The sequence below is a fragment of the Prinia subflava genome, chromosome 8 (assembly GCF_021018805.1).
Source record: "Prinia subflava isolate CZ2003 ecotype Zambia chromosome 8, Cam_Psub_1.2, whole genome shotgun sequence".
NCBI lineage: Eukaryota > Metazoa > Chordata > Aves > Passeriformes > Cisticolidae > Prinia > Prinia subflava.
In genome coordinates this window covers 19,194,278-19,218,969 of record NC_086254.1, presented here as the reverse complement: position 1 = coordinate 19,218,969, position 24,692 = coordinate 19,194,278, and the positions used below count along the sequence as shown (strand labels likewise).

At 61.5% G+C, this 24,692-nt stretch overlaps 4 protein-coding genes across 6 annotated transcripts; 3 read left to right on the top strand and 1 right to left on the bottom strand.

Moving 5' to 3' along the window:
- Nucleotides 1-15: 15 nt before the first annotated feature.
- Nucleotides 16-6,933, top strand: PLEKHH3 (pleckstrin homology, MyTH4 and FERM domain containing H3). 2 transcript variants are annotated; one of them, XM_063403903.1, is made up of 13 exons: nucleotides 19-266; nucleotides 2,089-2,144; nucleotides 2,809-2,897; nucleotides 3,022-3,216; nucleotides 3,396-3,553; nucleotides 3,709-3,832; nucleotides 4,023-4,320; nucleotides 4,418-4,625; nucleotides 4,857-4,993; nucleotides 5,110-5,230; nucleotides 5,305-5,754; nucleotides 5,827-6,018; nucleotides 6,100-6,931. In XM_063403903.1, the coding sequence occupies exons 1-13, from the start codon at nucleotides 111-113 to the stop codon at nucleotides 6,262-6,264; spliced, it is 2,349 nt and encodes a 782-aa protein (XP_063259973.1). In that variant the 5' UTR covers nucleotides 19-110; the 3' UTR covers nucleotides 6,265-6,931. The 2 variants fall into 2 exon arrangements, with proteins under 2 accessions (XP_063259972.1, XP_063259973.1); XM_063403902.1 differs by having other exon boundaries at nucleotides 16-266; nucleotides 5,305-6,018; nucleotides 6,100-6,933.
- An 877-nt stretch (nucleotides 6,934-7,810) lies between these two features.
- On the bottom strand, nucleotides 7,811-14,716 carry TUBG1 (tubulin gamma 1). Its single transcript, XM_063403925.1, has 11 exons — nucleotides 14,558-14,716; nucleotides 14,253-14,365; nucleotides 13,604-13,771; nucleotides 13,274-13,342; nucleotides 12,375-12,454; nucleotides 11,656-11,782; nucleotides 10,881-10,967; nucleotides 10,515-10,664; nucleotides 9,084-9,236; nucleotides 8,684-8,845; nucleotides 7,811-8,474 (listed from the first exon to the last, which is right to left on the bottom strand). The coding sequence occupies exons 1-11, from the start codon at nucleotides 14,604-14,606 to the stop codon at nucleotides 8,277-8,279; spliced, it is 1,356 nt and encodes a 451-aa protein (XP_063259995.1). The 5' UTR covers nucleotides 14,607-14,716; the 3' UTR covers nucleotides 7,811-8,276.
- An 84-nt stretch (nucleotides 14,717-14,800) lies between these two features.
- RETREG3 (reticulophagy regulator family member 3) lies at nucleotides 14,801-21,578 on the top strand. The gene is made up of 9 exons (XM_063403929.1): nucleotides 14,801-15,092; nucleotides 15,647-15,753; nucleotides 16,900-16,930; nucleotides 18,003-18,129; nucleotides 18,796-18,880; nucleotides 19,327-19,464; nucleotides 19,932-20,011; nucleotides 20,367-20,499; nucleotides 20,948-21,578. Exons 1-9 carry the CDS (start codon nucleotides 14,893-14,895, stop codon nucleotides 21,373-21,375), a joined length of 1,329 nt encoding a protein of 442 aa, XP_063259999.1. The 5' UTR covers nucleotides 14,801-14,892; the 3' UTR covers nucleotides 21,376-21,578.
- A 1,028-nt stretch (nucleotides 21,579-22,606) lies between these two features.
- On the top strand, nucleotides 22,607-24,548 carry PSMC3IP (PSMC3 interacting protein). Of its 2 annotated transcripts, XM_063403990.1 has the most exons (8): nucleotides 22,607-22,905; nucleotides 22,986-23,092; nucleotides 23,164-23,253; nucleotides 23,324-23,435; nucleotides 23,549-23,694; nucleotides 23,788-23,841; nucleotides 23,922-23,981; nucleotides 24,061-24,548. In XM_063403990.1, the coding sequence occupies exons 1-8, from the start codon at nucleotides 22,875-22,877 to the stop codon at nucleotides 24,118-24,120; spliced, it is 660 nt and encodes a 219-aa protein (XP_063260060.1). In that variant the 5' UTR covers nucleotides 22,607-22,874; the 3' UTR covers nucleotides 24,121-24,548. The 2 variants fall into 2 exon arrangements, with proteins under 2 accessions (XP_063260060.1, XP_063260059.1); XM_063403989.1 differs by having other exon boundaries at nucleotides 23,788-23,981.
- Nucleotides 24,549-24,692: the final 144 nt, after the last annotated feature.

The window sequence follows — 24,692 nt, the reverse complement described above, 5'->3', positions numbered from 1 at the left end:
GCCCGGCCCGCCCGGGGCGGCGGCGGGGCCGGCGGCCGGGGCGCGGGGCGGGCGGGCGGCGGGCCGGTCCCGTCGCGTCCCGGTGCCGTCCCGTCGGTGTCGGCGGGGCGATGCCGTTCCCGGGCGGGCTGTGGTGGCTGCTGTGCTGTCGACGGGGCTTCACGCTGCTGCGGCGGGACTACGGCGAGGCGGAGCGGGAGGCGGACGGCGAGGCCGAAGAGGAGGAGGAGGAGGCGTCCTTCGAGCTCCGCGCCCAGGGAGACCAGGTGAGGCCGGCACCGGCGCCGGGACGGCCACCGGGACGAGCACAGACGAGCGGCCGGGGTGGTCCCGCTGGGTGCAGGTGTGGGTCGGTCCGGCGGGTGCGGGTGAGCCGCAGCCCAGGGAAGGCTCCGGGCGGGCGCGGAGGTCCCGGGCCCGCGGGGCAGCTCGGTGCCGGCTGCTGCTCCTGCCCGCTCCTTAGGACGGGGTCCCGGAGTGCCCCGCCGGAGCGGGCCGGGGCTGTCCCAGGAGCACGTGCGGGGCGCGGAGAGCGGGCCTGCATCTCCCCTCTGCGGCTGCTTCCTCTCTGGAGGGAAGCGGAGCGGCGGAAACCGGTGCTTCCTCCGGCCGGGCTGCGTGTGCGACGGCTGATAGCGCGGGGTGCGGGGCAGCCCCGGCTCCCGGGGGCCTCCCGTCTGTCCCGGCGGTCTCCTGCACCGAGGGCCGCGGGCCCGAGTCCCAGCCCGCTCTCGAGGGACGCAGGGAGTGGTGACTGCCTGGTCCCGCTTGCTGTGGCCCCTCTCTCCTGCCCACTGTCGGGGCTGCAGCACGGCCTTGGCCGTGCAGCGCTGGGGGCAACCCTTCGCCGTCGGTGCCCTCGCAGCAGGTCCCTTTTCCCAGCAGTGCCAGCCCCGTGGGACGGTGGGAAGTGGGGACAGTGACAGGGCTGGAGCTGGTCCCTCTGGGAATTGGTGGCAGTGCCAAGGGCACAACTATGTCAGGAACTGCCTTTGGGCTTCCCACATCCCATGGGCCACACTGGCTCCGGGCTGGCGTGGGCGAGTGGTGACGCCAGCTCCCCTGAGAGCCCTTTGCTGTGGCCAGGGGGTCCTTGGAAACCCACAGTGTCGACTGCCCCTTCGTGAGAGCGTGGGAGCAGCTACCCTGGCCCTGCCGCCGCAGCTCCTCTCCTGTTTATTTATATCCCTGAGAAGGAGCCGGCTGCCACCGCTGCCTCCTCTGGACTGCCCTCCAGAAACCAGGCACTGCCTCCATGCCTGCAGCCCTAAGGAGCCTCGGCAGTGGGACAGTGTCTGGAGGTGCTGGCCCTGTGCACTGGTACCATCATTATGTGACAGGTGCCCTTAATGCCACAGGTCAGCCGTGTCTGGCCCTGCCCCACAGCACAACCATACCTGCGGCGGCTCCCCCCGCCTGTCACTATTTTTAGCATCTGTCTCTTTTTCTTGGCGTTGTGTGCTCTGGCCTGTCGTGCCTCTAGCTGCCCTGCTGGGCTGCAGCTGGCAGGAGCTCCCGTGCATCTCCCAGGACAGCACTGCACCGGTGCACCCACGTCCCCGCACCCCACTCTGCTGGGCACCCTGCCTGACCCGGTGCCTGCCTGTGCCTGGGCTCTGCCTCGTGTCCCAGCATGTGTGCCAGGACTGTCACGTGAGCGTCCCTGTCCATGTCAAGTCGTGCTGCGTGAGGAGGAACTGACCCTGTCCTGCTGCGGGGCCAGGGACTTCCCAGTGCTGCGTCCCACCGCCGCGGGCAGGAAGTCAGCGGCCCCATTACAATGGGACTTTGTGCCGTAAGCGTATTACTCAGCACTGACCTTGTGCAATTCTGCACGGTATTCAGCCAGCCGGGTCAGCTGAGGACACACGGCCAGCGCGCCCGCCGGCTGCCCCCGCACCCGGGGCGCCCCAGCTGCAGCCCCGGTTCTCGCCGTGACCTCACGGGTGCCAGGGCTCTTCTGCCCCACGGCAGCAGGGTGTGAGCCTGTCTCTCTGGACCACAGCTGGGTTGATGAAGAGGCGTTCAGTCACAGAGGGGGATGGCCAGGTAATGACCGTGGGGCTGAGATGTCTCCTTCCTCCCCAGGGATCCCTGGAGGTGAGCCTGAGCCAGCCCACCCGTAGCAGCAGTGGCTCGGAGCGGTGAGTGATCCCCTGCCTCCGTCCTGCGTTGTGTCCCTTGTGTGGTGCTGCAGGAGCTGAGGGACTGGCGTGTTGTGGGAGGTTGCCCTGGTGCTGGCGTGTGCTGAACCATCCTGCCCGCAGAGCTAGCACCAGGCTGTGCTGCCCTGTCAGGTAGGGCAGGGAGTGGCAGAGCTGGGACTGGCGTGCTTGTCCCCGTCCCTGGCGCATCCTCAGGCATGTCTCCATCCCCCTGCCGTGCCAGATGGCTTGACTGCCGCAGGCTTAGCTGATGGGGCTGTGCATGACTCTTCCTGTGCCAGGAGGATCTGCCAGGCTGTGTCCACCAGCAGAGGCTGTGCCCTGGGGTGGTCAGAGCTGAGGAAAGATGGGGTGCTGGGGCACAGGGGCCTGCTCGCTCCCTGTACTCGCAGTACTGACGCTGCTGCCAACATTCCTTCCTGGTTGTTCATTTTCCGAATTCCTTGGCAGGGCCAAGACTGCAAACAGCTTATTTTTAGCCGGGGTCATTTGCACCCAATGACTGCCGTGTTCCCACCGCGGGACTGTGGGGTGCCCAGAGCCCCTTGGGACCCAATTCATCCCAGCCCCGAGGCCAGCTCCCTGCTCGGGGGCTGTGGGAGACCCCCACGAGTACCTGAGCTCAACTCCATGTTGTCCTCAGGTCCCTGCTTGTTGCAGAGGAGATGCGCAGCCTCATCGTGGAGAAGGGCCCAGGGCCAGTGGAGGATGACCCTGATGCTCTCGTGAAAGGTGAGACTGCCCCAGCTGTGGCTGGTCCCATCCCAGAGGGATGGTCAGACCTGTGCAGACCCTTCCCTGTGCTGAGAAGCCGGTGGGGTGGATGTCAGTGAGGGCTGAGGGTTCCCCTTCCCAGGCTGGCTGCAGCGGGAGATGCGGGGCTGCATGAAGACCCCCTGGATCCGTCCTCGGAAGTACTGGTTCGTGCTGACGCCCGACTCCCTGGACTACTACAGCAGCAACGAGAAGGGGGCCAGGCGCCTGGGCTCCCTGGTGCTCACCAGCCTCTGCTCCGTGCTCTGGCCAGACAAGCAGCTTTACAAGGAGACAGGTGAGGTGCCCACGCCCCTTGGCCAGGCTGCATCTTCCCAGCCCCTTGTTCCCTGTGTTACCCTCCCAGCCCTGAAGGCCTCTTTTGCCCAGAGGACGAGCTGTGCTGAGCCCTGGGGCACTGAGCCAGCTTGGCTGGGGTGCTGGTGAGCAGTGGGTGAGTGGGTCTGTCCCTCGCAGGCTACTGGAGTGTGACAGTGTTTGGCAGGAAGCACTGCTACCGCCTGTACACGGAGCACCTCAACGAGGCTGTGCGCTGGGTGTGCGCCGTGCAGAAGGTCATCGACAGCAAAGCGCCTGTCCAGACGCCCACCCAGCTGCTCATGCACGATGTCGAGGTGAGCCCAGGGCACCCATGGGCTGCCCATGCTCACAGCAGCACTGGGATGGATGTTTGGGGCCTCTCCTGCCCCAGGGTGGTGGTGGGGGGTCTGTGCCAGGCACTCGGCCAGGTGACCCCTGTGCAGCTGCTGCCATTGCTTTGCCCCTCCAGGAGCACAGAGACAGCCCCGAGGTTCTGGAGCAGATCTATCGCTGCAACCCCATCCTGCGCTACACCAGTGGCCCCCTCTACGCTCCCCTGCTGCCCTTCCCCTATGGCAGCCTGGACCAAAGCGGTGAGGGGCAGGTGGGGGGCACAGAGCTGGGTCCTGCAGTCTAGGCTGGCAGCAGTGATGGCTGGGCTGGACGCTGTGGGCACTGGGCTGGGGTCTGGCTGGTCCTGGGTGTGAGAACAGTGCCCAGCTGGTGGCAGGGGGTCCTGGGGAAGACCATGGGACTGGTTTTAACCCTCATCACATCCCGCAGCCCCTGGCCCCCGCAGCTACACCACGCTGCGTGACGAGGCTGTGAAGCTCTTCAACTCGCTGCAGCAGCTGGAGTCGGAGCGGGACCCGGTGCCGCTGATGCAGGGTGTCCTGCAGACCTGCCTGGACCTGCCGCCGCTGGTGGATGAGATCTACTGCCAGCTGGTGAAGCAGACTACGGAGCCGCCGGCGCCGGGCGGGCAGGGTGACCTGCACTACTGGCAGCTCCTCACCTGCATGAGCTGCACCTTCCTGCCCTCCCCGCCTGTCCTGCGCTTCCTGCGCTTCCACCTGGACAGGTGAGTGCCAGGCGTGCCAGCTGTCACCAGGGAGCTCGCCAGGTGCTGGGCGCCCCTCAGATCAGTGCCACCCTGATCCTCCTGGCATTTCTTGCAGGACAGAGAACCGTTTTCCTGCCTCGGAGATGGCCAAGTACGCCTGTTTCATCCGGGAGGCGTTGGGAAAGACAAAAGGGAGGGAGTGCGTGCCCTCCCTGGAGGAGATCCTGGTGCTGATGCAGCGGCAAGAGATGATCTGCACAGTGCACTGCCCTGGGGCACCTGCCTGCAGTGTGGCCATCAGTTCCCACACCACAGCCGAGGAGGTGAGGGATTACAGCTGTGCCAGGCAGGGGGCTGGGGACATTTTGCTGCGCAGGGTTGGGTGGGCAGTGTGCCACAGCAGATGAGCAGGGTCTCTCCCAGCTGAGCCATGGTGGAGAGGGGCCAGGGGCTGTCTGCCTTTTGCCCACCATGACCTGTCTGTGTCCCTTTGCAGCCCTGAGTGCCGTGGCCAGGAACACGTGGTCACCATCGGTTGCCTTTGTCTCGCCCAGGTGGCCCAGGAACTTGTGTCACGCCTGGGGCTGTCCCAGAGCCCCAACCTCTTTGCGCTCTACGAGCAGTCCCGGCGACGGGAGCAGCCAGTGGGCAGTGCCACGCTGCTGGCTGATGTCCTCACCAGGTTTGAAAAGTAAATGTCCTGTTCTGCTGCCTATGGTGGAGAGGGGCTGGGGGGCCACGGGTGGGAGGGGACAGACGGTTTGGGGCACATCCACAAGCTGATGGAGCCGGTCCTGTCTGCTGCAGCCTGGCTGGAGAGGACCGGGAGCAGGACCCACCATGCCGGCTCTGCTTCAAGCACTACGGTTTCCTAGACACGGACAACGTCCCACGGGACAGCCTGGAGTTTGCCCTCCTCTTTGAGCAGGTGAGTGGCACGCTGGGGTGGCTGTGCCATGCCGTGCCGTGGTGGCCGTGCCAGCTCACCCCGCTCTCCCGCAGGCGCACGAGATGGTGCTGCGGGGCTACGTGCCCACATCAGAGGAGACGCTGCAGACGCTGGCGGCCCTGCGCCTGCAGAGCCTCAACAGCGACTTCTCCACCCACGCGCCCTTCCCGCGCCTGGAGGAGCTCTTCCCGCCCCACGTGCTGCACGCCCGCCTGCCGCCCCCGCCCCACCGGCCCCCCGCCAAGTGCCGGGGGGCGCGGCTGCGCGCGGGGCTGCTGGCCGGCGGGCTCTGGGGTCAGGCGCTGGCCAAGCAGCGGGCGGAGCGGGACCAGCGCCTGCGGGGCCGCCTGCGTGAGGAGGGGGCCAGCACCATGGCTGCCATCGTGGAGAAGTGGAAGCTGCTGCAGGGCATGGGCCGGCCCGAGGCCATGGCTGCCTACATGGCCTTGGTGCGGGAGTGGCCTGGCTTTGGCTCCACGCTCTTCGATGTCGACCTGCAGGCGGTGAGGCCCCAGCTGGGTGTGGGGCAGGGGCAGCTCTGGCAGTGGGCAGCCCTGACACGCCTCTCCCTGCAGAGCCCGGTGGGCTGCGGGCCCCAGCGCCTGTGGCTGGGCATCGGGGCCAAGGCCGTCTCGCTGTACAAGCCCGGAGACCCGGAGCCCTTGGACAGCTTCTGCTACGGCCGCATCTCCTCCTTTGGTGCCTCTGACAGCTGCACCTTCCGCCTCTCCGTGGAGGATCGAGACCTGCTCTTTGAGACCTCCCAGGTAAGGTGCTGCCATCCCTCGACCCTCCCCTCTCACCAAGGGTGCCCCGGACTGACCCCCTGTGCCCCCTCTACCCTGCAGGTGGAAGAGATCGCCCAGCTCCTCAACACGTACCTCGCCTCTGCGGGTACCAAGCGGCTGCCCCAGCCCCAGGAGCCTCCCACCAGTCCCCCCACCTCAGAGCCCACTGTGCTGCCCCAGGGGCCCTGGCAGCACCAGCCACCAGTGGGTTCCTCCCACAGCTAGCCCAGCAGCTGATGTGGCCACGCAGGTGCTCTGATGGCCGGCATGGGAGGGCAGCCAAGCCCAGCAGCGAGTGGCAGGTCTGTGCTGGCCCCCAGCTGCTCCTGAGAGCCGGGGGCCAGGGGGTCATTGTCCCCCCACTGCCATTGCCTTTCTGGCTATTCCCTTAATTTATTTTGAGACGCCTGCGCGCCCCACGTCTCCCAGCACTTTCCCTGGCGGGCAGTGGGGCCGCCCTGCTGCGGTCCCCACACTGCCCCCAGGCCTGTCCCTGTCCCCCATACCCTGGTGCCTTTGCCTCCAGCACTTGTGTTGCCTGGCCACTCTGCTCGTGCCCCGGGGGCTTTGCCCACAGCAGAGGGTACCAGGCAGTAGTGCTGTGCCATCGTCTGTCTGTCCGTCCTCTGGACCCACCCCTTCTGGAAAGCTGCGGGCGGCTTTGGGCCAAGCTGCCCCGGGGACCCGCAGGCTCCTCCTGCATGAGTGGCTGGGCTCTGTGGTGGCCCTGTGGCCAGGTTTATGTCACAGGGGTGGCTGGTGGAGTGGCAGCTGGTACGGCTGGGGTTCAGCCCCTCAGTGTTGCCTCTGTAGATTTTGTTGGTTCTGTCTTGGGATGGGGGGGGTTGGTTGGTTGTTTTTCTAAATAAATGCACAAAGGAAAGGCTGGGCCTCCTGTCCTGGAGCGTGGGTTGACAGCGGGAGGCTGGGACAGTCGGATCCCTGGGGCAGCCAGGGCAGCAGGGCTGGGACAGGCAGTGGGGAGGAGCGGCACAGCGTGTCCTTGGGGGCAGGGACTGCTGTCCCTCTGGTCATTGCCAGGCGACCTTTGGCATTTCACCAAGAGCACAGGCAGCTCCAGCTCCCCGGCAGCCCCTGGCACTGGCTGCCCCGGCGGGGGGAACTGCCCCAGCCACGGGGGCTGCTGCCAAAGAGGGCGTGGGAGCCCATGCTGCCACGGTGACTGTATTTTTAGTCGCCTGCTCTGTGCCCCAAAGGGTAAGAGGAAAATACTAATTTTCACCTTGGGCTGCTTAGGCTTGGGATAGTGCCAGCACTGCCCCTTGTCCACAGCCCAACTCCCACAGGTCAGGACCAGAACTGCTGTGTCCATATCCCCTGGCACTGTACAGCCTCGAGCCCACATCCTTCCAGGTGTTGCTGTCCCCTGCCTTGGATCCTGAGTGCTGAGGGCACCCCCAGCCCCTCCTGGCCCAGCCGTGACAGGGCCCCACTCCTGTAGGATATCCCTGTGGGTGCCGTGTCTCAGCGGGCAGGGCGGTGCCGCTTCCAGCCCCGGTCAGCCGTGCCGGCAGGTCCTGCCAGTATTTCTGGCTCTGCTGCAGCAGTTGCCCAGTGCTGCCTGGGCCCCATGGCACTGCCAGCCGGGGCAGAGCTGGCCCTGCACACCCCAGGGCGTGCTGGTGAGCAGCAGCCGTGGTGCTCCTGTGCCATGGGGCCAGCTGGCCAGCCAGACAAGGCAAGCACCAGCCTCAGTCTCTGTATCTGGCTTCCCTGCTTGGCTGTTCAATCTGGAGTCGTGCAGGCAGCATCAGTGCAGGAACAGCCTTTATTAAAGCAAAATAACCTACAAAAATATAGATACAGCCCGTGCCCCTGGCCTGATCTGGCCAAGGAGGAACAAGGCTCCTGCCCAGGGCAAGGACTAGCTCAGCCACACGGAGCCTTTGGCCACGGGGGTTGTGTGCACCCAACTCATGAGGCCAGGCCTGTTCCCAGCCCCAGGGTCACTCTCCTCCTCCTTACAGCAAGCGCTGCTCCCACAGGCAGAGGTTCCCTCCCAGCAGAGCGCGCAGCTGCCCCAGTCCTGTCCTGGGCCAGGGCACACGGTGGGGCGGGGGCTGTCCCCCGCTGAGGAGCTGCGGGCAGAGCGCAGCACGCGCGGTTCTGCCGCGCCAGGCAGCGCCGGGGGGTGACAAACGTGGGCACGGCAGGGACAAGCCCTGCTGGCGTGCGTGGGGCTGGCCACGGGGCCTTCCTGTCTCCTGGCAGGGCACTCACTGTTCCTGCGTGCCCCAGGAGATGTAGTCGGGGCGTGTGGCCGCATGATACTCGTCGATCAGCTGCTGCACGATCTCCCGGGAGTTGTCCAGCTCGTCGAAGTTGTCCTTGAAGATGTCCTCCTTGCGGAACTGCTCCAGGAAAGCCTCTCGCTTGCGCAGTTTGTCATACTGCCGGCACGTCCGCTCGAAGAGCTGGAGAGCAGCGCAGGGTCAGGGGGCACGGAGCTCCCCCACAGACCCTTCCCAAGAGAAAAGCGCCTTGGCACTGATGGGAGGACCCTGCAGCAGAGCTGAGCCCTGCTGGGAGCCACCCACCCCCGTCCCTGGCTGTGTGACAGGCCCAGGCTGGAGAGACACGAGGCGTGGGCTGCAGGCCCGGCGTGGCGAGGGAAGGCACTCACCGAGGAGATGTTGGTGTGGTTTGCCATCATGAGCCCGCTGACGCGGTGGGCGGACGGCAGGTACGGGGACTTGCGGGACAGAGCCACCTGGATGCTGGCAGGGCCCCAGGGGATGAAGTTGGCCAACTTCCGCTCCCGGATCCGCTGCAGACTCTTGTGAACCTGCATGGGAACAGTGAGGGGCAGCAGGGTGAGGGCAGCAGCAGACCCAGGAGCTGCTCCTCACAGCCATGGGAAGGTGGATTTCAGCATGACTGTGGCCTTTCCATGAAGCCAAAGGCGAAAAAGGAGCAATCTGTAGCCAGCTCTCAGGCACTGCCTATTCTCATCCCTGGGCCATGTTCTTCCCTGGGCCACACCATGGCCTGAACAATGTACCTGAACAGCCACGGGAACTCACCTGTGTAGGATCCACCTCCCCCTGGATGATGTTGAGGATGGCAATGTAGCAGTGGTTGGTCTGCCTGTCTCGCCCTGTGGACACCATCACGTTTTTAGGCTGCAGCAACCTTCTCATCACGTCCAGGACTGTGGTTTTCCTCACACTGGCCACCTGCACAGGCCAGCCAGGGGTCAGCAGGAGTAGGGGTGCTGCTCCCTGCCCTCCTGGCACACACACACACAGGAGCAGGGGGCAGCTGGACAGAAATGCCCTCCCCCTGAGGATGGAGTCACATGCAAAGCCACATGCAAGACAGGGAAATCCCAACACCACACAACAGGCACAACCAGGCCAAGAAACAGAGTGTTGGTGGAGGCTCCAGCATGGGGGACTGTCTGGCCCCCACCCTGCAGCACAGCAGGGGCTGGGCTTGAAGCTCAGCTGAGAACAGAGGGACAGGGACCTGTTTTATGTTGTTGCTATCAAAAATGAGTCCTGTCCCCCTGCCAGGCAGGGAGCAGTGGGGGTTCAACAGGAAGAGTGTCAAACAGTGTTCCCCACTGCATGCCCTCCCTGCCTTGCCCTGCTCTGAGCCATGGGCAGCCCTCCCTGAGTGCTGTGGGGGCTTTGCCCAGCTGTTACTGCCCCGGGGTGCCACAGCCAGGGCCAGCACCCAGACTGCCCGCAGCAGGGACAGCTGGGTGAGGTGGCAGCCCCCTCCTGCACTGGTTGAGCCGTTGGCTGAGCCCTGCCCGCACTCCTCCCTTGGAGGACAGATCACACACTGATACCCTTTTCAGAGCCAGCAGTTTTTCAGATTTGCTTCTCTGAGAAACATCCTGAGGAAATGCACACAGGGAGAGGAGAAGAGCAGCTGTTAGTTCCTTCCGGACCGCGGTGGGCCAGTGCAGGTGAGCACCTCCCAAAAACAGAACTGCCCCACTGGCACCTGGGGGCTGGGGCCACTGGTTAGGGACAAGCCAAACACAAGAAGCAGCACCTGAAGTGCAAAGGGGTGGCAAATTCACTCTCAGACACAGACTGAGCTTCAGGAAGGGGCTGACACCTGTAGCCCACCACCAGTGACAACAAGCATTAGTGTTTGGACCCAAACTGCCAAAGCCGATGGCTCGTGGGGGTGGCAGGACTGGCAATGCCACTCTCCTGGCCTTGCTCTCACCACTGCTAAGGGTGGCTTTTGCCAGTCCTGACCACGATGCTCTCGACAGCCACCCTGATGTATGCAGCAGGTAGCATCTGGCACAAACACAACTGCCTGCTCATGTCTGATTCACTGCACATGCGGCAGTCACGTGCTGTGAGCACAGCCTGGGATTTGGGACGTGCAGTGACAGCTCACACCGAGACGGGGCTGACAGAGGCTGCAAGGTGAGTGTGGCAGCTTCTCTGCCCTTGGGGATGGGAAGGAGAGCCTGGGGCTGGCCTTACCGACTGGTCGGTGGTGAGCGGCGTGTACCCGGTCATGAGGAAGTGCAGGCGGGGCGTGGGGATCAGCGAGGCAATCAGCCCGATGAGGTCGTTGTTCATGTAGCCGGGGTACCTGAGCGTGGTGGTGCTGGCAGACATGATGGTGGAGACCTAGGGAGAGGACAGGGTCAGCAGAGGGTCGCAGAGCCTGTAGAAATCTGCCTCACAGACATGCCAGGGGAAGCTGGGGCGCCTGGAAGGGCACAGGACCCTCACTCACAGCTCCAAGCTGCCCACCCTTGAGCCCAGCCCATGAAGCAGATTCAGACTAAACTGAACACAGCATAGAAACCCCATGCTGGCTTCTCCTGAGGGACAAGTCCTCACCAGCTGGTTGATCTGCGAGAATGACGGGTTCTGAATGTGCAGCCGGTCTGTCGCGATACGATTTAAAGCTGTGTTGTCCAGAACTACCTGCAAGAGAAACCGGGCTCTGTGAAGGGCCCCTGAGGCAGCCGAGGAAGGGCAGTCCTGACCATGTGTCCCAGGGCACTGGTGGTCCAGCACAGGCCCTGAGTGGAGCCCTCTGCACAAGTGGCAGACACTTGAAACCACAAGCTGACTCGTCTGTGGCACGTAACTGACACCGTCAATGGAACCTCTTCCCTCCCTCCTGGCTGTGCTTCCCATGCTCTCAAAGAGCTCTGGCCTGGGCCAGCACCCTGCAGCAGTGTCAGCTGCAGCAGCTCCAGTGCAACTGCTGCTGCACTGCCACATGCAGGGAGGGACCAGCTGCGGGGGGTGAGCGGCGTCTGGGCCAGACCTGAGGGCAGGCTGAAGGGGCTGCTTGGCTGGGGATGTTGTAGGTGCTGCAGGTGACACAGGTGTTGCATTCAGGCAGGGGCTGCAGCACAGCTACACAGAGGAAGCACAGCCAGTCCTCACTGCCTTGGGAAGATCTGCTGGATGCAAGGCAGAAATGCCAGGCAGCTCTGCAGGGTTAGCACCAGCGAGGGTCCCTGAGGCCACATCTGCTTGGGGAGTGCTCATTGCTGCACCTGGGGCTCGCAGGCACACAGTGCTGGCCCCAGGACAGGCTGCAGTTCTGAGCTCTGGGGACAGGGCTGTGTCCTCAGGGCTGGCTGCACCACGGGCCTCTTACCACACAGTCAGCATTCTGGGTCAGCCTCTTCAGTGTCAGCAGAGAGTTGTACGGCTGGACTACAACATCGCTCATCTCATCCTGGTTTGGGAACACTGAGTAGGTCTCCACCAGCTTCTTGGGATACCTAGTGAGAAGTGCAGCATCTCGAGGGTTAACACCACCAAGCTGCACTCTCCCCTCCCACAAGCTGCCTTAGCAGTCTCCAGGGCTCAGGACAGGGTGAGTCACCAAAGCTGCAGCCAGAGTGGCTCCCAGGGAGGGAGAGAATGTGTCCCAGCACTGCCTACCCCAGCAGCACAGGAGCCGGCTGCCAGAGGAGCTACAGGGAGGCTGAGCCATCCACAGGCTGAGTAAGCAGCTGCTCACAAGTCTTTTCAAGAGGATGCAAGCTGAAACAGGCCAGGATGGCAGCTCACAGCCTTCAGCCAGAGCCTCCCACCCTCCCCTGCACCGTCAGGGTGTCCGCAGGCAGCTGCCTGATAAGAACAACTGAGGGAAGGCAGAGCTTGGACAGAAGGAGTCCAGTTTCAGAGCCTCTGAAGTCCCCAGGCGTATCAGGAGCCAGCCTTCTGCAGGCAGCGTGCCAGGGATTGCACAAGGCAGTGTTTGGGTGGGGGTGGTGGCTCTGAGTCAGCGCTCTCCTGCTCCCACTCCAGGCAGGCTGCCCAGGCTGGGCCAGGCTCTGCGCTCTGGGAAGGGGACAGGGCTGTGCTCACCTGTCATTCAGCCTCTCCAGGAGGTACGAGCCCAGCCCAGAGCCTGTTCCACCAGCGATGGAGTGGCAAAGCACAAACCCCTGGAAGGAAGCAGAAGGCTGAAGGTGAAGCTCAGCCCCAGAGGAGGCAGACAATGTGTCATCCCCAGAGCCTCCAGCAGAGATCTGCCAGACAGGGCCAGAGATCCTCGTGGCAGCTGGGAGCATGGATGCAGCAGAGACTGACCCCAGCTCCTCCAGAGCAGCAGCCACAGCCCCTCAGGCCACTCCTGCCTTCACAGTGGGACCTACATCTCTGCACACCCTGCAAAGTGCAACGGCTGCTCGGGAGCTTTCAGGATTCCTCCCACCCACAACAGGATTGGAATAGCTCCAATGTCACCTCCAGGGTCCAGTCCATCACAGGAAATGGAACTGCATGTTCTTAGCCCTTTTCTGGGTCCTTCACACCCCTCCCTCTTCCTAGAATGACTGAGGCCAGGCTACCACTGCCTGACTCCAGGGCAGCTCCCCCCTGCTCAGCTCCCACAATAGGCACTTGAATCTCCTGCCAGCTCGTTTTGGTGATGTTCTCCTTTCCCCTGCTGCCATGTCACAGCCTGACATGAACACCCAGCAGCCCTGCCTGTCTGCACACAGGGTAGGGGTTCATATGGACAGTGTAAAGAAAAATGCCCCACAAGCAAACAGTGAAAGAATTTCTGGGGCAGGCTGGTAGGTGGAGTGGGGATGGACAGGCCTCCTGTCCCTAGATCATCTCTCCACGTGTTCTGTGCTCAGTCCCAGAAGCTCACTGAGCAAGTCTGTGACACCTGAGTGCTGAGCTCAACCTTACAAAGAGCAACCAAGCTGGGAAAACACCAGGCAGGACCATCAGATCCAAATCCTTTGTTTACTTACTTCCAAACTGTCACTCCCATCAGCCTCTCTGTCTATTATGTCAAAAATATCTTCATGGATCTTTTCTCCCTGCAAGAGAGATCAGGACTGGTTTTGTTCCTTTCTCACAGAACATGGAGAAGAGCTGCTCAAGCCTGGTGTGAAGTCGAGTCAGACTGGCAGTGGGATGTCCCCAGGGTGCCACAGGGACACAGTCCCAGGGACATCAGTCCCTGCCAGTGACGAGGTGCTCTTCACAACCTGGGACTCAGCTGACAGGAGGGGGCCAGGACAAAGCCCCAGGGCTGAAGAGCTGCCCCGTGTCTCACCCAGCAGCACCACAGCTGGTACCTGCGAGAAGCCACTGGCCCAGTTGTTCCCAGCTCCTCCTCCATGCTCAGACAGGTAGATGTTTTCTGGGTTGTAAAGGTTGGCGTAAGGGGAGTTGAGGATGGAGTGGATGACGCGGGGCTCCAGGTCCAGCAGCACGGCCCGGGGGATGTAGTGCTCATCATCTGCCTACAACAGGAGCAAGAGGGTCTGGATGCTGCTGCAGCTCGGTGCCACTTCCACTGCCACAGCATGAGCTACCCCCTGGCCTGGTGAGAGGGAGCAGGGAGGGAGAGAGGCTGCTCCCGTGCAGCCTGTCCTCAGCGCAGCATCTCCGTGTCCCAGCGCGGGAGGGGGGGACTCCTGGTGCTTACATAAGACACTATCTATGGCAGCCACAGCCTCGTGCCTCTGCTCCGCCTCCACAGCGCTCCACAACAGACCGGGAGCGCAGGCGGGAGCCGGCAGCGGGCTGTAAGCAGAAGCCCGGGCTGAGGCGCTGCTGCCGCCCGCACGGGCAGGGCCCGCCCAGCCGTCCCCGTGCCCGCAGGGGCTGTGGAGCGGGCTGCACGGGCACCGACAGCCCAGCTGCACCCGCCCGGCCACGGAGCCCCGCGGGGAGCAGGGCAGCACGCTCCGCACGGTGTGCCCGCTCCACGGCCGCCGGTACCTGGTAAAAGAAGACGTCCTTGCGGTCGGTGCCCTCGGTGGCGAACTCTTCCACGATGCCCTCGGGGCTGATGCCGTGCTCGGCGCAGAGCTGCTTCCAGAACTCGAAGCCGACTGCGGGGAGGCGCAGTCAGACGGGCCGGGCAGCGGGACCGGGCTGGGGAGCGGGGCCGGGGCAGGGCCCGGAGCGCCCCGGTCCGCAGGCCCCGCCCCGTCCCGCCAGGCCCCGCTAACTGCCCCCCCACAGCATCCCGACCCCGCCCGGTGCGCGCTCCCCCGGGCCCGCCACGGCCGTGGCGCGCTCACTCTGGTTGCCGCACTGGCCCAGCTGCAGGGTGATGATCTCCCGCGGCATCGCGGCCGAGGCTCCGCTCCGCTCCGCGCCCCGCCCGGCTCCGGTACCGCCGCGTCTCCCGCCGGCGCCAACGGCACTGCGCGTGCGCACCGCTCACTTCCGGGGCAGCCCCACGCACCTCGGCCCGCGGCGGCGCCCTGGCAACGCGCGTGCGTCCCGCCACGGAGTGCAGACCGCGCCTGCGCCAAGATGGCGGCGCACAGCGTGGGGATGGCAGGGGGCCGCCATGCCTGCGGCGGGCGCGCGCGCGCGGCGGGCGAGCGGATGTTGACGCCGTGAGGGAGCGATGGCGGCGGCGGCAGCGGCGGCGGCGGGGCCCGGGCCCGGGCCCGGCGAGCGGCAGCGGCGGGTGCAGGCGGTGAGCGCGGCGCTGCGCTGCCGCCTCGGGCCCTACGAGCCGCTGCTGGGCGCCCTGCAGGCCGCGCTGGTGTGGGAGCGGCCGGCCCGCAGCGCGCTGTGCTGGGTGGCGGTGCACGGCCTGTTCTGGTGAGCGGGGGGCAGGGACCGGGACCGGGACCGGGGCTGGGACCGGAGCTGGGACCGGAGCTGGGACCGGGGCTGGGACCGGGCCGCGCAGGGCGGGGGGCGCAGCGGCCTCGCCTCGGGAGTCGCGCCCCGCCGAGCCCCCATCACCGGGGCTGCGGGGGTCGGGGGTTTGGGGTTTGGGGGAGCTGACCCGGTCAGGAACCGTCCGTGAGGGGCCGCGGGCTCGGGCCGTGTCCTGTTACAGCACCTGGGAGCGCTGGGTCTGCTGAAGCCCCGTCCCCGTGCTCTCCTTGTACCTGAGAGCATCAAACTCGCCGGAACTCCGCCTGCTCTGTGGCAGCGGAGGGAGGGCAGCTGGCCTGGGACGGGAGCGGGGCTGTCCCGGGAGAAGTGACACCAGCAAACCCGGGTCACCCGGCGGCTGCCCCCGGGCCATGCTGCATGGTGACTGAGTGCTGAGTTTTCCCCCTGAGTGGTTTGAGGTTGGTTTGTGTTACCCCTTTGTGTCTCACAAAGATCTGGCCAGTACCGACTCATTGGTCTCTTCTGCACAGGTTCTTTGCTCTGACTTCCCTTCGTTTGCTGTTCCTGACTGCACTTTCCCTCATAGTAGTTGTGTGTCTAGACCAGTGGAAGCACAAAATCTGGCCAGAAATTGGTGGTAAGTTGCATTTTGAGCTCATAGCAGCAAATCTAGCCCTGTTTCCAGCCCCACAAGTACAGGCTCTGCACTGCCTGCAGTTACACTGTTAAAACCTGGACCTTTTGCTTTAATGGTCTAGAAACCAGTAAGAGTACTGCAGGCATGCTCCTCCTGGAGCTGGACTATTCTACCCTGTGTAAACACAAGTTCTTTTTGTGCTTGTGACACTGGTATTTGTCTTGTAATCCTGAACCACAGGGTGTACGTGACCTAGTGCAGGTTTGAGACAGTGATTCACTTTCTGAGCATTCAGTACCAGAGTGAGAAATTGAAGCCTATGTGGAACTCGTCTGGATTCCTCCTCAGAATCCATAATAACCCAGTTTAGGATGAAGACAAGTCCCAGCCTTGCTGTTGATCAGGGATTTCTTTGGGAGAAGAGGCATCTGAACGGCTGTTAATGAAGTTAGTTTTCAGCTTTCAGTAACCACAGCAGTTGTATCCCTCCTTTGTGACATTAATCCACTGATGACCACCCCTGTTCCAGGCAGCTCGGGGTCCCTTGGCTTTGCATGGACAGGTTAGTTTGGAGGAGTGTGAGGGTCTGCATGTCCCAGGGCTGGTTCCCTGACTAACCAGCAAGTTCAGCTCCCAGCTTTCTGCTTCAGTCCGTGTTCTGTCTCGTTCCTGGGAAGACATTAAAGCTTTCCTCAGTTTCAAAGCTTGGCTCAGGCTCCTTCTGAGGAGACAGTGTCTGTCCAGCTCCCTCATCCCTCTGATTTGATCTCTCAGAGTGGCTGGTACATCCCTTTCAAGTCCCAGCCTGGGTGGGAAAGTATCAAAAGACTGAAATCCCTGATGCCTCCAGTCTGCAGAGTGTTCCTCCTCCCCTGTGGTGTGTGCAGGGAGGGGGGGAGAGGGAAGTGGGCAACCTGTAGTGTCCAACAAACACCAAGGAACACAGAGAGACTCTTGCAGTGCTGTACTGTCACACGTACACACTCAAGATTTGTTATGGAGTGATGCATCTCCATCCTGTAATTACAGTTAATGTCTTTTCCAGGTGTTCCCCAGCTCATTAAAGCTTTACTTAAATCCCAAGAGCTAAGCACTCCCATGGCAAATTCCTTGCAACTAATGTAGTGTCTGTTCTTAATATTTTAGTGGCAAGACCTGATGAATTAGACAATGAGAGGTAGGAAACTAATTGACTCCTCTGCTGTGATACTTTGCTGTGATACTGTGTTGTTACCTGCACATGCTTGGGATGTTGGCGCCTTGGGGTGAGGAGGAGGGGCAGGAGGGAGCTGGGAGCTGCTGGATGGAGGGCAGATGGGAGACCCAGATGCAGTCAGGTGGTCCTGAGAAGTTTTTGACTTGCCCGAGCCATTTTATTATACTGTGCCTTCATACCAGCCTCCAGACACGCTTGCTTGATTCCCTGCGCCCTGAAGTTAGAGGTGCTGCCTTAGGAGCAATTCCTCTTGTATTGGCCTCCAGTAGCAGGAAAACAGCATTTCTGTGGGAATTAATGAAGTGTTCTGAGCCTTGATAGGGAATATTGAACAGGCTTGTTCCAGCAGTTGTTTCTGCATAGTTATGACCTGACTGCAGCATTAATAATGGGTTGAGAAACGCTGAGGTGTTGCCTCACTGCTCACCTGCCTCTCTGGGCACACCTTCCTGCCGCCACTGCCAGGCTGTGCTGGATGTCAGTTCCTGATTAAATCACCTCAGCTGGTGCCAAATTGTCTTTATTCATTTTTTTTAAGAGGCCTAAGTACAAAAGGAATTGCTCTTTCTAACCTTCAGGTACTCGTGACTAGCAGTTAGGCAGCACTAACAAAACTGACCAACTCAAGGCCTCCAGAGTAACTGAGTGCATGAAGTGAGGTGCAAGGCTGCTTTTAGACCTCATGCTGAACACTTGGAGGCTGCAGTTGACCAGATAAACACTGAAAAAGTCAATGGATTCACTTGATTTGCATCTGCACTGTGCACTCCCTCCAGCAGCATGGAAACTGGTCCAGGCCATTGACTGAAATTCCTGCTCCTCAGCTGCTGTGGGAGCACTGGGATGCTGCTAGAGGGGCTGTAGATGAACTGCTTTGGGCAGGGCACTGCTTGGAGGGCTGGTGACCCTCATCTCTAGAGCTCTGTGCTGGGTGGGAGCAGAAGGAAGCACTGGGACAAGTATTTGTAACAGAGGTGTTCAACCCTGACACTGATGCAGCAATATCTGTTCCCAAATTCTGCCTTCCCTGCAGCTGGGGATACGTCCACCCTCGGCTGCTCGGAGTGCCAGAGCTCTGCCATCATTTGGCTGAAGCATGGGTGACTGGGACCAACTTCTTGAGTAATCTCTTCGTTTTCAAGAGGGAAAGTCCTGGCAAGGTAAGAATGTGCAGTCTTCAGAAATAACCTGTTTGGTGTGGAGCCTCTGCTGACCAGGAGGATCCTCCTGTGCTGGCATCCAGCACCGGCTGAACACGTTCCTGGATGGGAACAGGGCTCCCACAACACCATGCCTATTAGGTGGTGGGGAAGAATGGAAAGCACAGGCAGAATAGTCAGGGTGTGGAAGAGGAAGGAGAAAGTGAATGTCAGATTGCAACACTGAAGTGAGAGCGTGGCTGCTCCTTCTGTAAGTTTCTGACTTTTCAAGTGTCTGTCAAACTTGTCTCCTCACTGGGTTTTAACAGTTTGAGAAAGTGTGTCAAGCTTTTTCTTTCTCCTTTTTTTGAGTTTATGGAAAGAGAAACCTGTAGCACAGTGATACTGTCCTTGTCCTCTTCACCTTGAAGAGCTCTCTAGTTTAGCCTCTCCCTTGCTGTTGCTGTCCCTGCTTTGGGAAGCTCCTCTTGCCCTGAGGCAGGAAGCTTCAGCTGCCTGTGGCTCTGAAGGCAGATGCCTCTGTGTCTGTGCCAGGTGGTTGGACACTGTGAAGGCTTCACCCCTTTAAACAATGACTTGACCCAGAATTTGCAGAGGCTGGGATGGTCAAGAAGTGAGTGAACCTACTGCTTAAACCTGGAAACTCACTGTCTCTCATGTCTTCAGTTTTGCCTTCTAGTGTGTGGAGTGTTCACTTTCCTGGCTGTCCTGGGCCGGTATATCCCTGGGCTCCTGCTCTCATACTCGCTGTGTAAGTAAATCTCTGTGCCAATACAGACTTAGGTGTGAAAAGAGATGAGCGGGTGCTAAATGTCTGAGGAATGGGGCTGAGAAGGAAAGCTTGTGTGAACAGCTTTAAAATTTAAAACAATACATTCTGCCAGGAATGTGGTGTTTCTTGACCAGTCCTGTCACTTTCCTCTGGTTTTCTGTTGCACATCATGGAGGGAATCCTAGAAGGAAAAGTCTGGTCTGGAGAGAACGTGTTTGAGTGCTTAATAACTACAGATCTGAGCACTAACAGGTTGGCATCTCAATTTTGTTAAACTGGCAGAGGTGACACCTGTTCTAAGAGCCTCCCACAGCAGTGCTCAGATCTGCCGTGCTCTGTGTGTTGTGCTGCATCACAAAACAGGCAGGATGTCTGCCAAGCAGCATCCTGAACCACCCTGTAACCCGCATTCCTGCTCACTGCAGTGCTCCTGGTCCTGCTGTGGCCCCTGGCCGTGTACCACAGGCTGGGGCAGCGCCTGTTCCTGCGCCTGGAGCCCGTGCTGCAGCGCCTGGACTTCAGCGTCCGCGGATACATGGTGGCGAGGCAGCGCCAGAGGCAGTGTGAGTCCCGTGCCCCTGCTGGCCCCAAGGTTTTACAGCTGGATCCCTGATGCCTGAAATGGGCTGAGAACAGAGGCTCCAGCCTTGGTGGGCAGTAGGGGCTGCATGTCTGGCATGGCAAATTCTTGGAACTGCCTTAGGAATGGGGAGAGGCAGTTCCGCCTCTGCAGCCATCTCCTAGGGAGCGGCTGCTGTGGGCTTTTCACAGCACTGAGCTGCTCCAGTTCTTGGCTGCCAGAACTGGGTGTTCTCTATCCTGCAGAAAGGAGGAAAGGCTCTGTGCGAGGGAGTTCTAAACATGTTCATCTCAGCAGAAAAAAATCTGCTACAGCCACAGTTAGAAATTATCATAGCTCTGCTGTAGAACTGAGCTGGCTCTGCTCTGTTATGTGCAGTTTGGGGCTCTCTGGTCCTGCACAGAGCCTTTCCCCAGCAGCAGTAACAGCTTTGTGTCTGGTTTCTAACAGTGCGTGGCCGGGCCCTTGGGCAGGAGGCCACAGACGATGGGAGTGACAGCGAGGAGGAGCTGGCTGCATTCTGCCCCAAGGTAAGGGAGCCTCTGGGAGAGGGGAGAGCTCAGCTGGAAAGAACAAACCACACTGTGGGGACAGGCAGCATCTGGCTGTGTGTCAGCACAGTGTAGCTGAGAGTGATGGGAGAGTAGATGAGGACACTGTCCTTTCAGACACCTCTGTCCCATTCTGTTCCACTAAAGAATGTCCAGAGCTGCTTGTGCAAGCTGCAGTCTCTTAGACTGTGCAGTAAATGTAAATGTGCCTCATGTACCAGCCTCCAATGAGGGCCAGGTTTAGCTGAAGACCCCTCCATCATCTGTTTTGTCTTGAGGCATGGGGATAACCTTTCTAATGCTGATGTTTTCAATTTTGTCTTCTGTTTCAAAGCTGGATGACTCCATGGTCGCCAAGGAACTGACCATCTCTGACTCAGAGCATTCAGATGCCGAGGTGTCCTATACTGAAAGTGGGATGTTTAACCTTTCAAGGGGCCAGACACCCCTGACAGAGGGATCAGAAGGTGAGAGGAAGCAGTGCCAAATGCCAAACAGGCACCAGGGCGATGGGTTGGAGGGAGGATGTGTTACCTGCCATCATTGAACTCTGGCTTTGATGTCAGCCTTGCTGCTGGAAATGAGCTGCAGCTGCCTGTTTTGTTCAGAAGTGTTTCCTCCTTCCTTGCTGTGGTGGTTGAGAGGAGCGAGGGCAGTAGCTCTGCAGAGGCAGATCCAGCTCTGCCACTCTGGCTGTGGGTGCTGATGCTCCCCTCCTGCAGGTGGCTGCTTCAGCACCGGCGTTCCTTGTGAGTGAGCTGGGAGTCAGTGGGATCTAACAGTGGGATGAGGGGAGGGACATGAAGAGAAGAGAGTGTGGTCTGTGAGCTCCCAACACTGTCCAGGGGAGGTGCTGGCTCAGCTCCTGCCTGCGCCTGTGGGTGCTGGTGATTAAAGCACTTTCTCCTCTTCCAGACCTGGATGGTCACAGTGATCCAGAAGAATCTTTTGCCAGGGATCTCCCTGACTTCCCTTCCATAAACCCAGAAGCAACGGGCCTAGATGATGAAGATGACACCAGCATTGGGATCCCAAGCCTGGCGTACCGCTCACAAGGGACAGAGGATCTGCAGCTCCCGTACGAGCAGGAGGAGTTTGGCACATCAGTGCAGAATCTCACCAACAACATCGCTGGCTTTGTCACCAGGGGCATGATCCAGCTGGCACTGTCAGGAGCCCCTCAGCCGGGCTCCTCACGCAGCACCAATCCCCAGAGAGGGGCAAAGACTCACCTCAGAGCAGCCAGTTTGGACTTGGACACTGACGCCGAAGGGGATGACTTTGAACTGCTGGATCAGTCTGAGCTGAACCAGCTGGATCCCACTGGCTCCCGGGGCCAGTAAACCATCCTGTCACTTTCCTCTGGTTTTCTATTGCGCATCATGGAGGGAATCCTAGAAGGAAAAGCCTTGCACAGTTCTCTCAATCGTCTCCTGTGAGTCTGAGTGATGTGACAGCCAGTCCTGGCTGGGTACACCACTGCGACTTGTGACTCTGTAGCCTTGCTTGGATTTTAGAATAAAGGACACTGGCAATCTGTAGGGAAGAGGCGTTGATGGGATGGCTCCACAATCACCCTGCACTGTCTGACAGGATGTTGCCTGCTCCAAACGTTCTCTAAGACAATAAATCTGATGTCTGCAGCTCTCAAGTCCAGTGGGACTGACAGCATCGCCAGGAACAATTGTGCACCAAGTTCTGGCACTGATGTATAACCAGGGGAACAGGATGGAGCCCTCAGACGTGGTGTCTGGGACTCACTGCTGTTCTGTCTCAGACACCTGTTCCCCGCTCCTCATATGTGCACAAATCCAAGTCTTCTCTCTCAGCAATATCCAACTCCAGGTGGAACCAAGCCCCTTGCTCCATTGTGGATGTTGTGCAGCCGCAGTGTTTTCCTTGCACTGGCTGCTCCCTCGACTCCAGCTCCTCCTGATGCTGTTTTGTAAGAGCTCAATGGCAATAAGACACCTGCTGTGACCACCACACCACCTGCAAGAACATCCACGTGTAGCCCCTGCTCTTGTGTTGCTTTTCTGAACTAACAGCCTTTGTTAACAGACAACTAACACTTTGCTAGAAACCCTGTGCTGCTCCAGTGCGTTCCCACGGCCAGAGCCGGGGCTGCGCGTCCCCTGGCAGTTTTCCTGGAGGAAGGAGGGGGTGGAGCAGGGCGGACAGGGCGGCGGTGTGCCCCCTGGGCCCTTGCTGCCTCCAGCCTTGTGCAGGCAGAGCCCAGCAGAGGGAACGGGACAGGGACAGCAGCCCGGGCCACCAGTGACTGAGGAGGTCGCGCCTGCCGCGGTCCTGTAACAAACCAGCAGCCCCCAGGGAGAGCCGCTCCCCCTCTGCCCACCGAGCGCCCCCAGTACTTTTCCTAAGCCATAGACCCGGTTCTGATCACGTTTGTGCAGCCAAGAACGTACCTCATCAGGGACTGGCTGCTCTTTGTCTGACTCCGCCTGTTCGACTGCGTCGGCCGTGCCGGGGCGGAGGGCGGGGGGCCGGCCTCACCGGGAAGGGGAGGTCGGTAACGGGTTATTCCCTACGGGCCCGAGCCTCTCGCTGGCCGAGTCCGCTGAGGGGGCTGCGCTTCTCGCCCCGCGGCGGGAGCGCCGGTTCCGGTGGGTGAGTGCCTGCCCGGGGGCGCGGAGCCCGGCCCGGGCTGTGCGCGGGGCCCGTTCCCGCGGGGGCGGGCCGGTACCGGGCGGCGCACGGTACCGCCGCCAATCACGGGCTGCGCCCGCCATCGCCGCCATTGGCGGGGAGCGGGCGACGCGCCGGAAGTGCGTGAACGGCGCCAACCGGGAACCGAGCGGGGTCGGAGGCCCGGGGCCGCGGGATGAGCAAAGGGCGCGAGGCCGCGGCGGGCGGTGAGTGCGGGAGCGGCGGGGGCGCACCGGGCGGGCTCCGCGGTCCCGGGAGGCCGCGGTGACCGGGGCTGGTCCCGCAGGAGGCGCCACCGCCGTGCTGCTGCGGTACCTGCGGGAGCAGAACCGCCCGTACAGCGCCCAGGACGCCTTCGGGAACCTGCAGCGGGAGCACGGGCTGGGCAAGGCGGTGAGCGGGGCCGGGCCGGGCTGGGGCGGGGCGGGCCCGGGCCCGGGCCCGGCTGACGCCGCGTCCCGCAGGCCGTGGTGAAGGCGCTGGAGCAGCTGGCGCAGCAGGGCCGTGTTCGCGAGAAGGTCTACGGGAAGCAGAAGATTTACTTCGCTGACCAGGTGAGCCCCGGCCGCCGCCGCCGCCCGCTGGCCCTGCTGGCCCCGCACCCTGAGCCGCCGCTCCCCGCAGGAGCAGCTCCCGGCCGCCAACGATGCGGAGCTCCGCGGGCTGGACGGGGAGATTGCCGGGCGCTCGGCCCAGCTGCAGGCGCTGCAGCAGAGCTGCCGGCAGATGGAGGCGGGTGAGTGTGCCCGGCCGGGCAGCCCCGAGCCGCCGCGGGATCCCCGAGGGCAGGGGCGGCTGTGCCCCGGTGCCCAGTGACAGCCCGGCCGGTGATCGGTGCCACCTTCGCAGAGCTGAAGGACTTGAACAGCTCCATGACGACCCCTGAGATTTCCAGGGAGATCGAAGCACTGAGGAAGGACTGTGCCAGTTACACGGAGAAACTGGAGAGGATTAAGTCTGCTACCAACCATGTGACTCCGGAGGAAAAAGAGAAGGTGAACAGGCGCTGTGTCTGAGCCCGGGGCCAGTCTGGATCCGGGATCCAGCAGTTCCCTGACATCGCTTGCCCTGACCCGGTGCTGTTTCAGGTGTGCCGGGAGCAGCAGCTGTACCGCCGGGAGTGGCGCCGCAGGAAGCGCATGGTACCGCCTGTGCTGTGGGTGGGCAGCGACGGCCCCACGGCCACTGCTGCCCGCAGCCCTCACGGGCCCTGTCTCGCCAGGCCACCGAGCTGCTGGATGCCATCCTGGAGGGGTATCCCAAGAGCAAGAAGCAGTTCTTTGTAAGTACCGAGGCTGGGCCATGCCCACGGCTGCTGAGCCAGAGCCTAGGGCTGTTCTGATCTGCTCGGTGCCGTGCAGGAGGAGGTCGGGATAGAGACAGATGAGGACCACGGCGTCGTGCTGCCAGCGACCGTGTGAGGTGCTGGGGGAGCCTTTGTTCTGGGGAGAAGCTGCTGTGGAGCTGCCTCTGGAACTCGGCTGTTTGGTTGTTCTTTTTCTCTTTCTGCAGGACTAGGGCTTGTCCTGTGTATTTATTGGTTTTTGGTTTAAAAGGTTTTGCAGTTGGAAGGGTGGTAGGTGGGAGTAACTTGGCACTGGCCCTCTCCTTGCAGTGGAATGTCATTTTTTCCTGCCTGCAGCGCATGGAGCTGCCTGGCTGGGATTTGATGTGGCTGAAGGGATGTGTAGAGGCACTGGTGCTGTGTCCCTGGTATTCTGGTAAGGAAAAGGAGCGAGGGACTGTTGGGCTGCAGAGCTCTGTGTGTGTTCCAGCTGCTTTCTGCTCTGTGCCGGTGTGGTCACATGAGATTATGATCCATTAAACACCAGGATTTGGTTCAGCTGCACATCTCTGCGACGTTTGTCTCTTCAGAGGGTGTCAGGGCAGGGTTTAGGCCCTGATGAGTGGGGAGGGCAGGAGCCAGGAGAGGGTAGCCTGAGCCACAGGGGCTGGAATGGGCTTCTGCAAACTACCACCTCTAGGGCACAGC

Excerpts from the sequence above, each read along its gene's own strand:
- RETREG3 (XM_063403929.1), top strand. The coding sequence starts at position 14,893 with ATGGCGGCGGCGGCAGCGGCGGCGGCGGGGCCCGGGCCCGGGCCCGGC. Across the intron at positions 15,754-16,899 it reads AATCTGGCCAGAAATTGGTG|TGGCAAGACCTGATGAATTA; the intron begins GTAAGTTGCATT and ends TTAATATTTTAG. Across the intron at positions 20,500-20,947 it reads CCTGACAGAGGGATCAGAAG|ACCTGGATGGTCACAGTGAT; the intron begins GTGAGAGGAAGC and ends CTCCTCTTCCAG.
- TUBG1 (XM_063403925.1), bottom strand. The coding sequence starts at position 14,606 with ATGCCGCGGGAGATCATCACCCTGCAGCTGGGCCAGTGCGGCAACCAG. Across the intron at positions 14,366-14,557 it reads GGGCCAGTGCGGCAACCAGA|TCGGCTTCGAGTTCTGGAAG; the intron begins GTGAGCGCGCCA and ends GCCTCCCCGCAG. Across the intron at positions 13,772-14,252 it reads AGGACGTCTTCTTTTACCAG|GCAGATGATGAGCACTACAT; the intron begins GTACCGGCGGCC and ends CTCCTGTTGTAG.
- PSMC3IP (XM_063403989.1), top strand. The coding sequence starts at position 22,875 with ATGAGCAAAGGGCGCGAGGCCGCGGCGGGCG. Across the intron at positions 22,906-22,985 it reads GCGCGAGGCCGCGGCGGGCG|GAGGCGCCACCGCCGTGCTG; the intron begins GTGAGTGCGGGA and ends CTGGTCCCGCAG. Across the intron at positions 23,695-23,787 it reads CTCCGGAGGAAAAAGAGAAG|GTGTGCCGGGAGCAGCAGCT; the intron begins GTGAACAGGCGC and ends GTGCTGTTTCAG.
- PLEKHH3 (XM_063403902.1), top strand. The coding sequence starts at position 111 with ATGCCGTTCCCGGGCGGGCTGTGGTGGCTGCTGTGCTGTCGACGGGGC. Across the intron at positions 2,145-2,808 it reads AGCAGCAGTGGCTCGGAGCG|GTCCCTGCTTGTTGCAGAGG; the intron begins GTGAGTGATCCC and ends TGTTGTCCTCAG. Across the intron at positions 5,231-5,304 it reads TTGCCCTCCTCTTTGAGCAG|GCGCACGAGATGGTGCTGCG; the intron begins GTGAGTGGCACG and ends GCTCTCCCGCAG.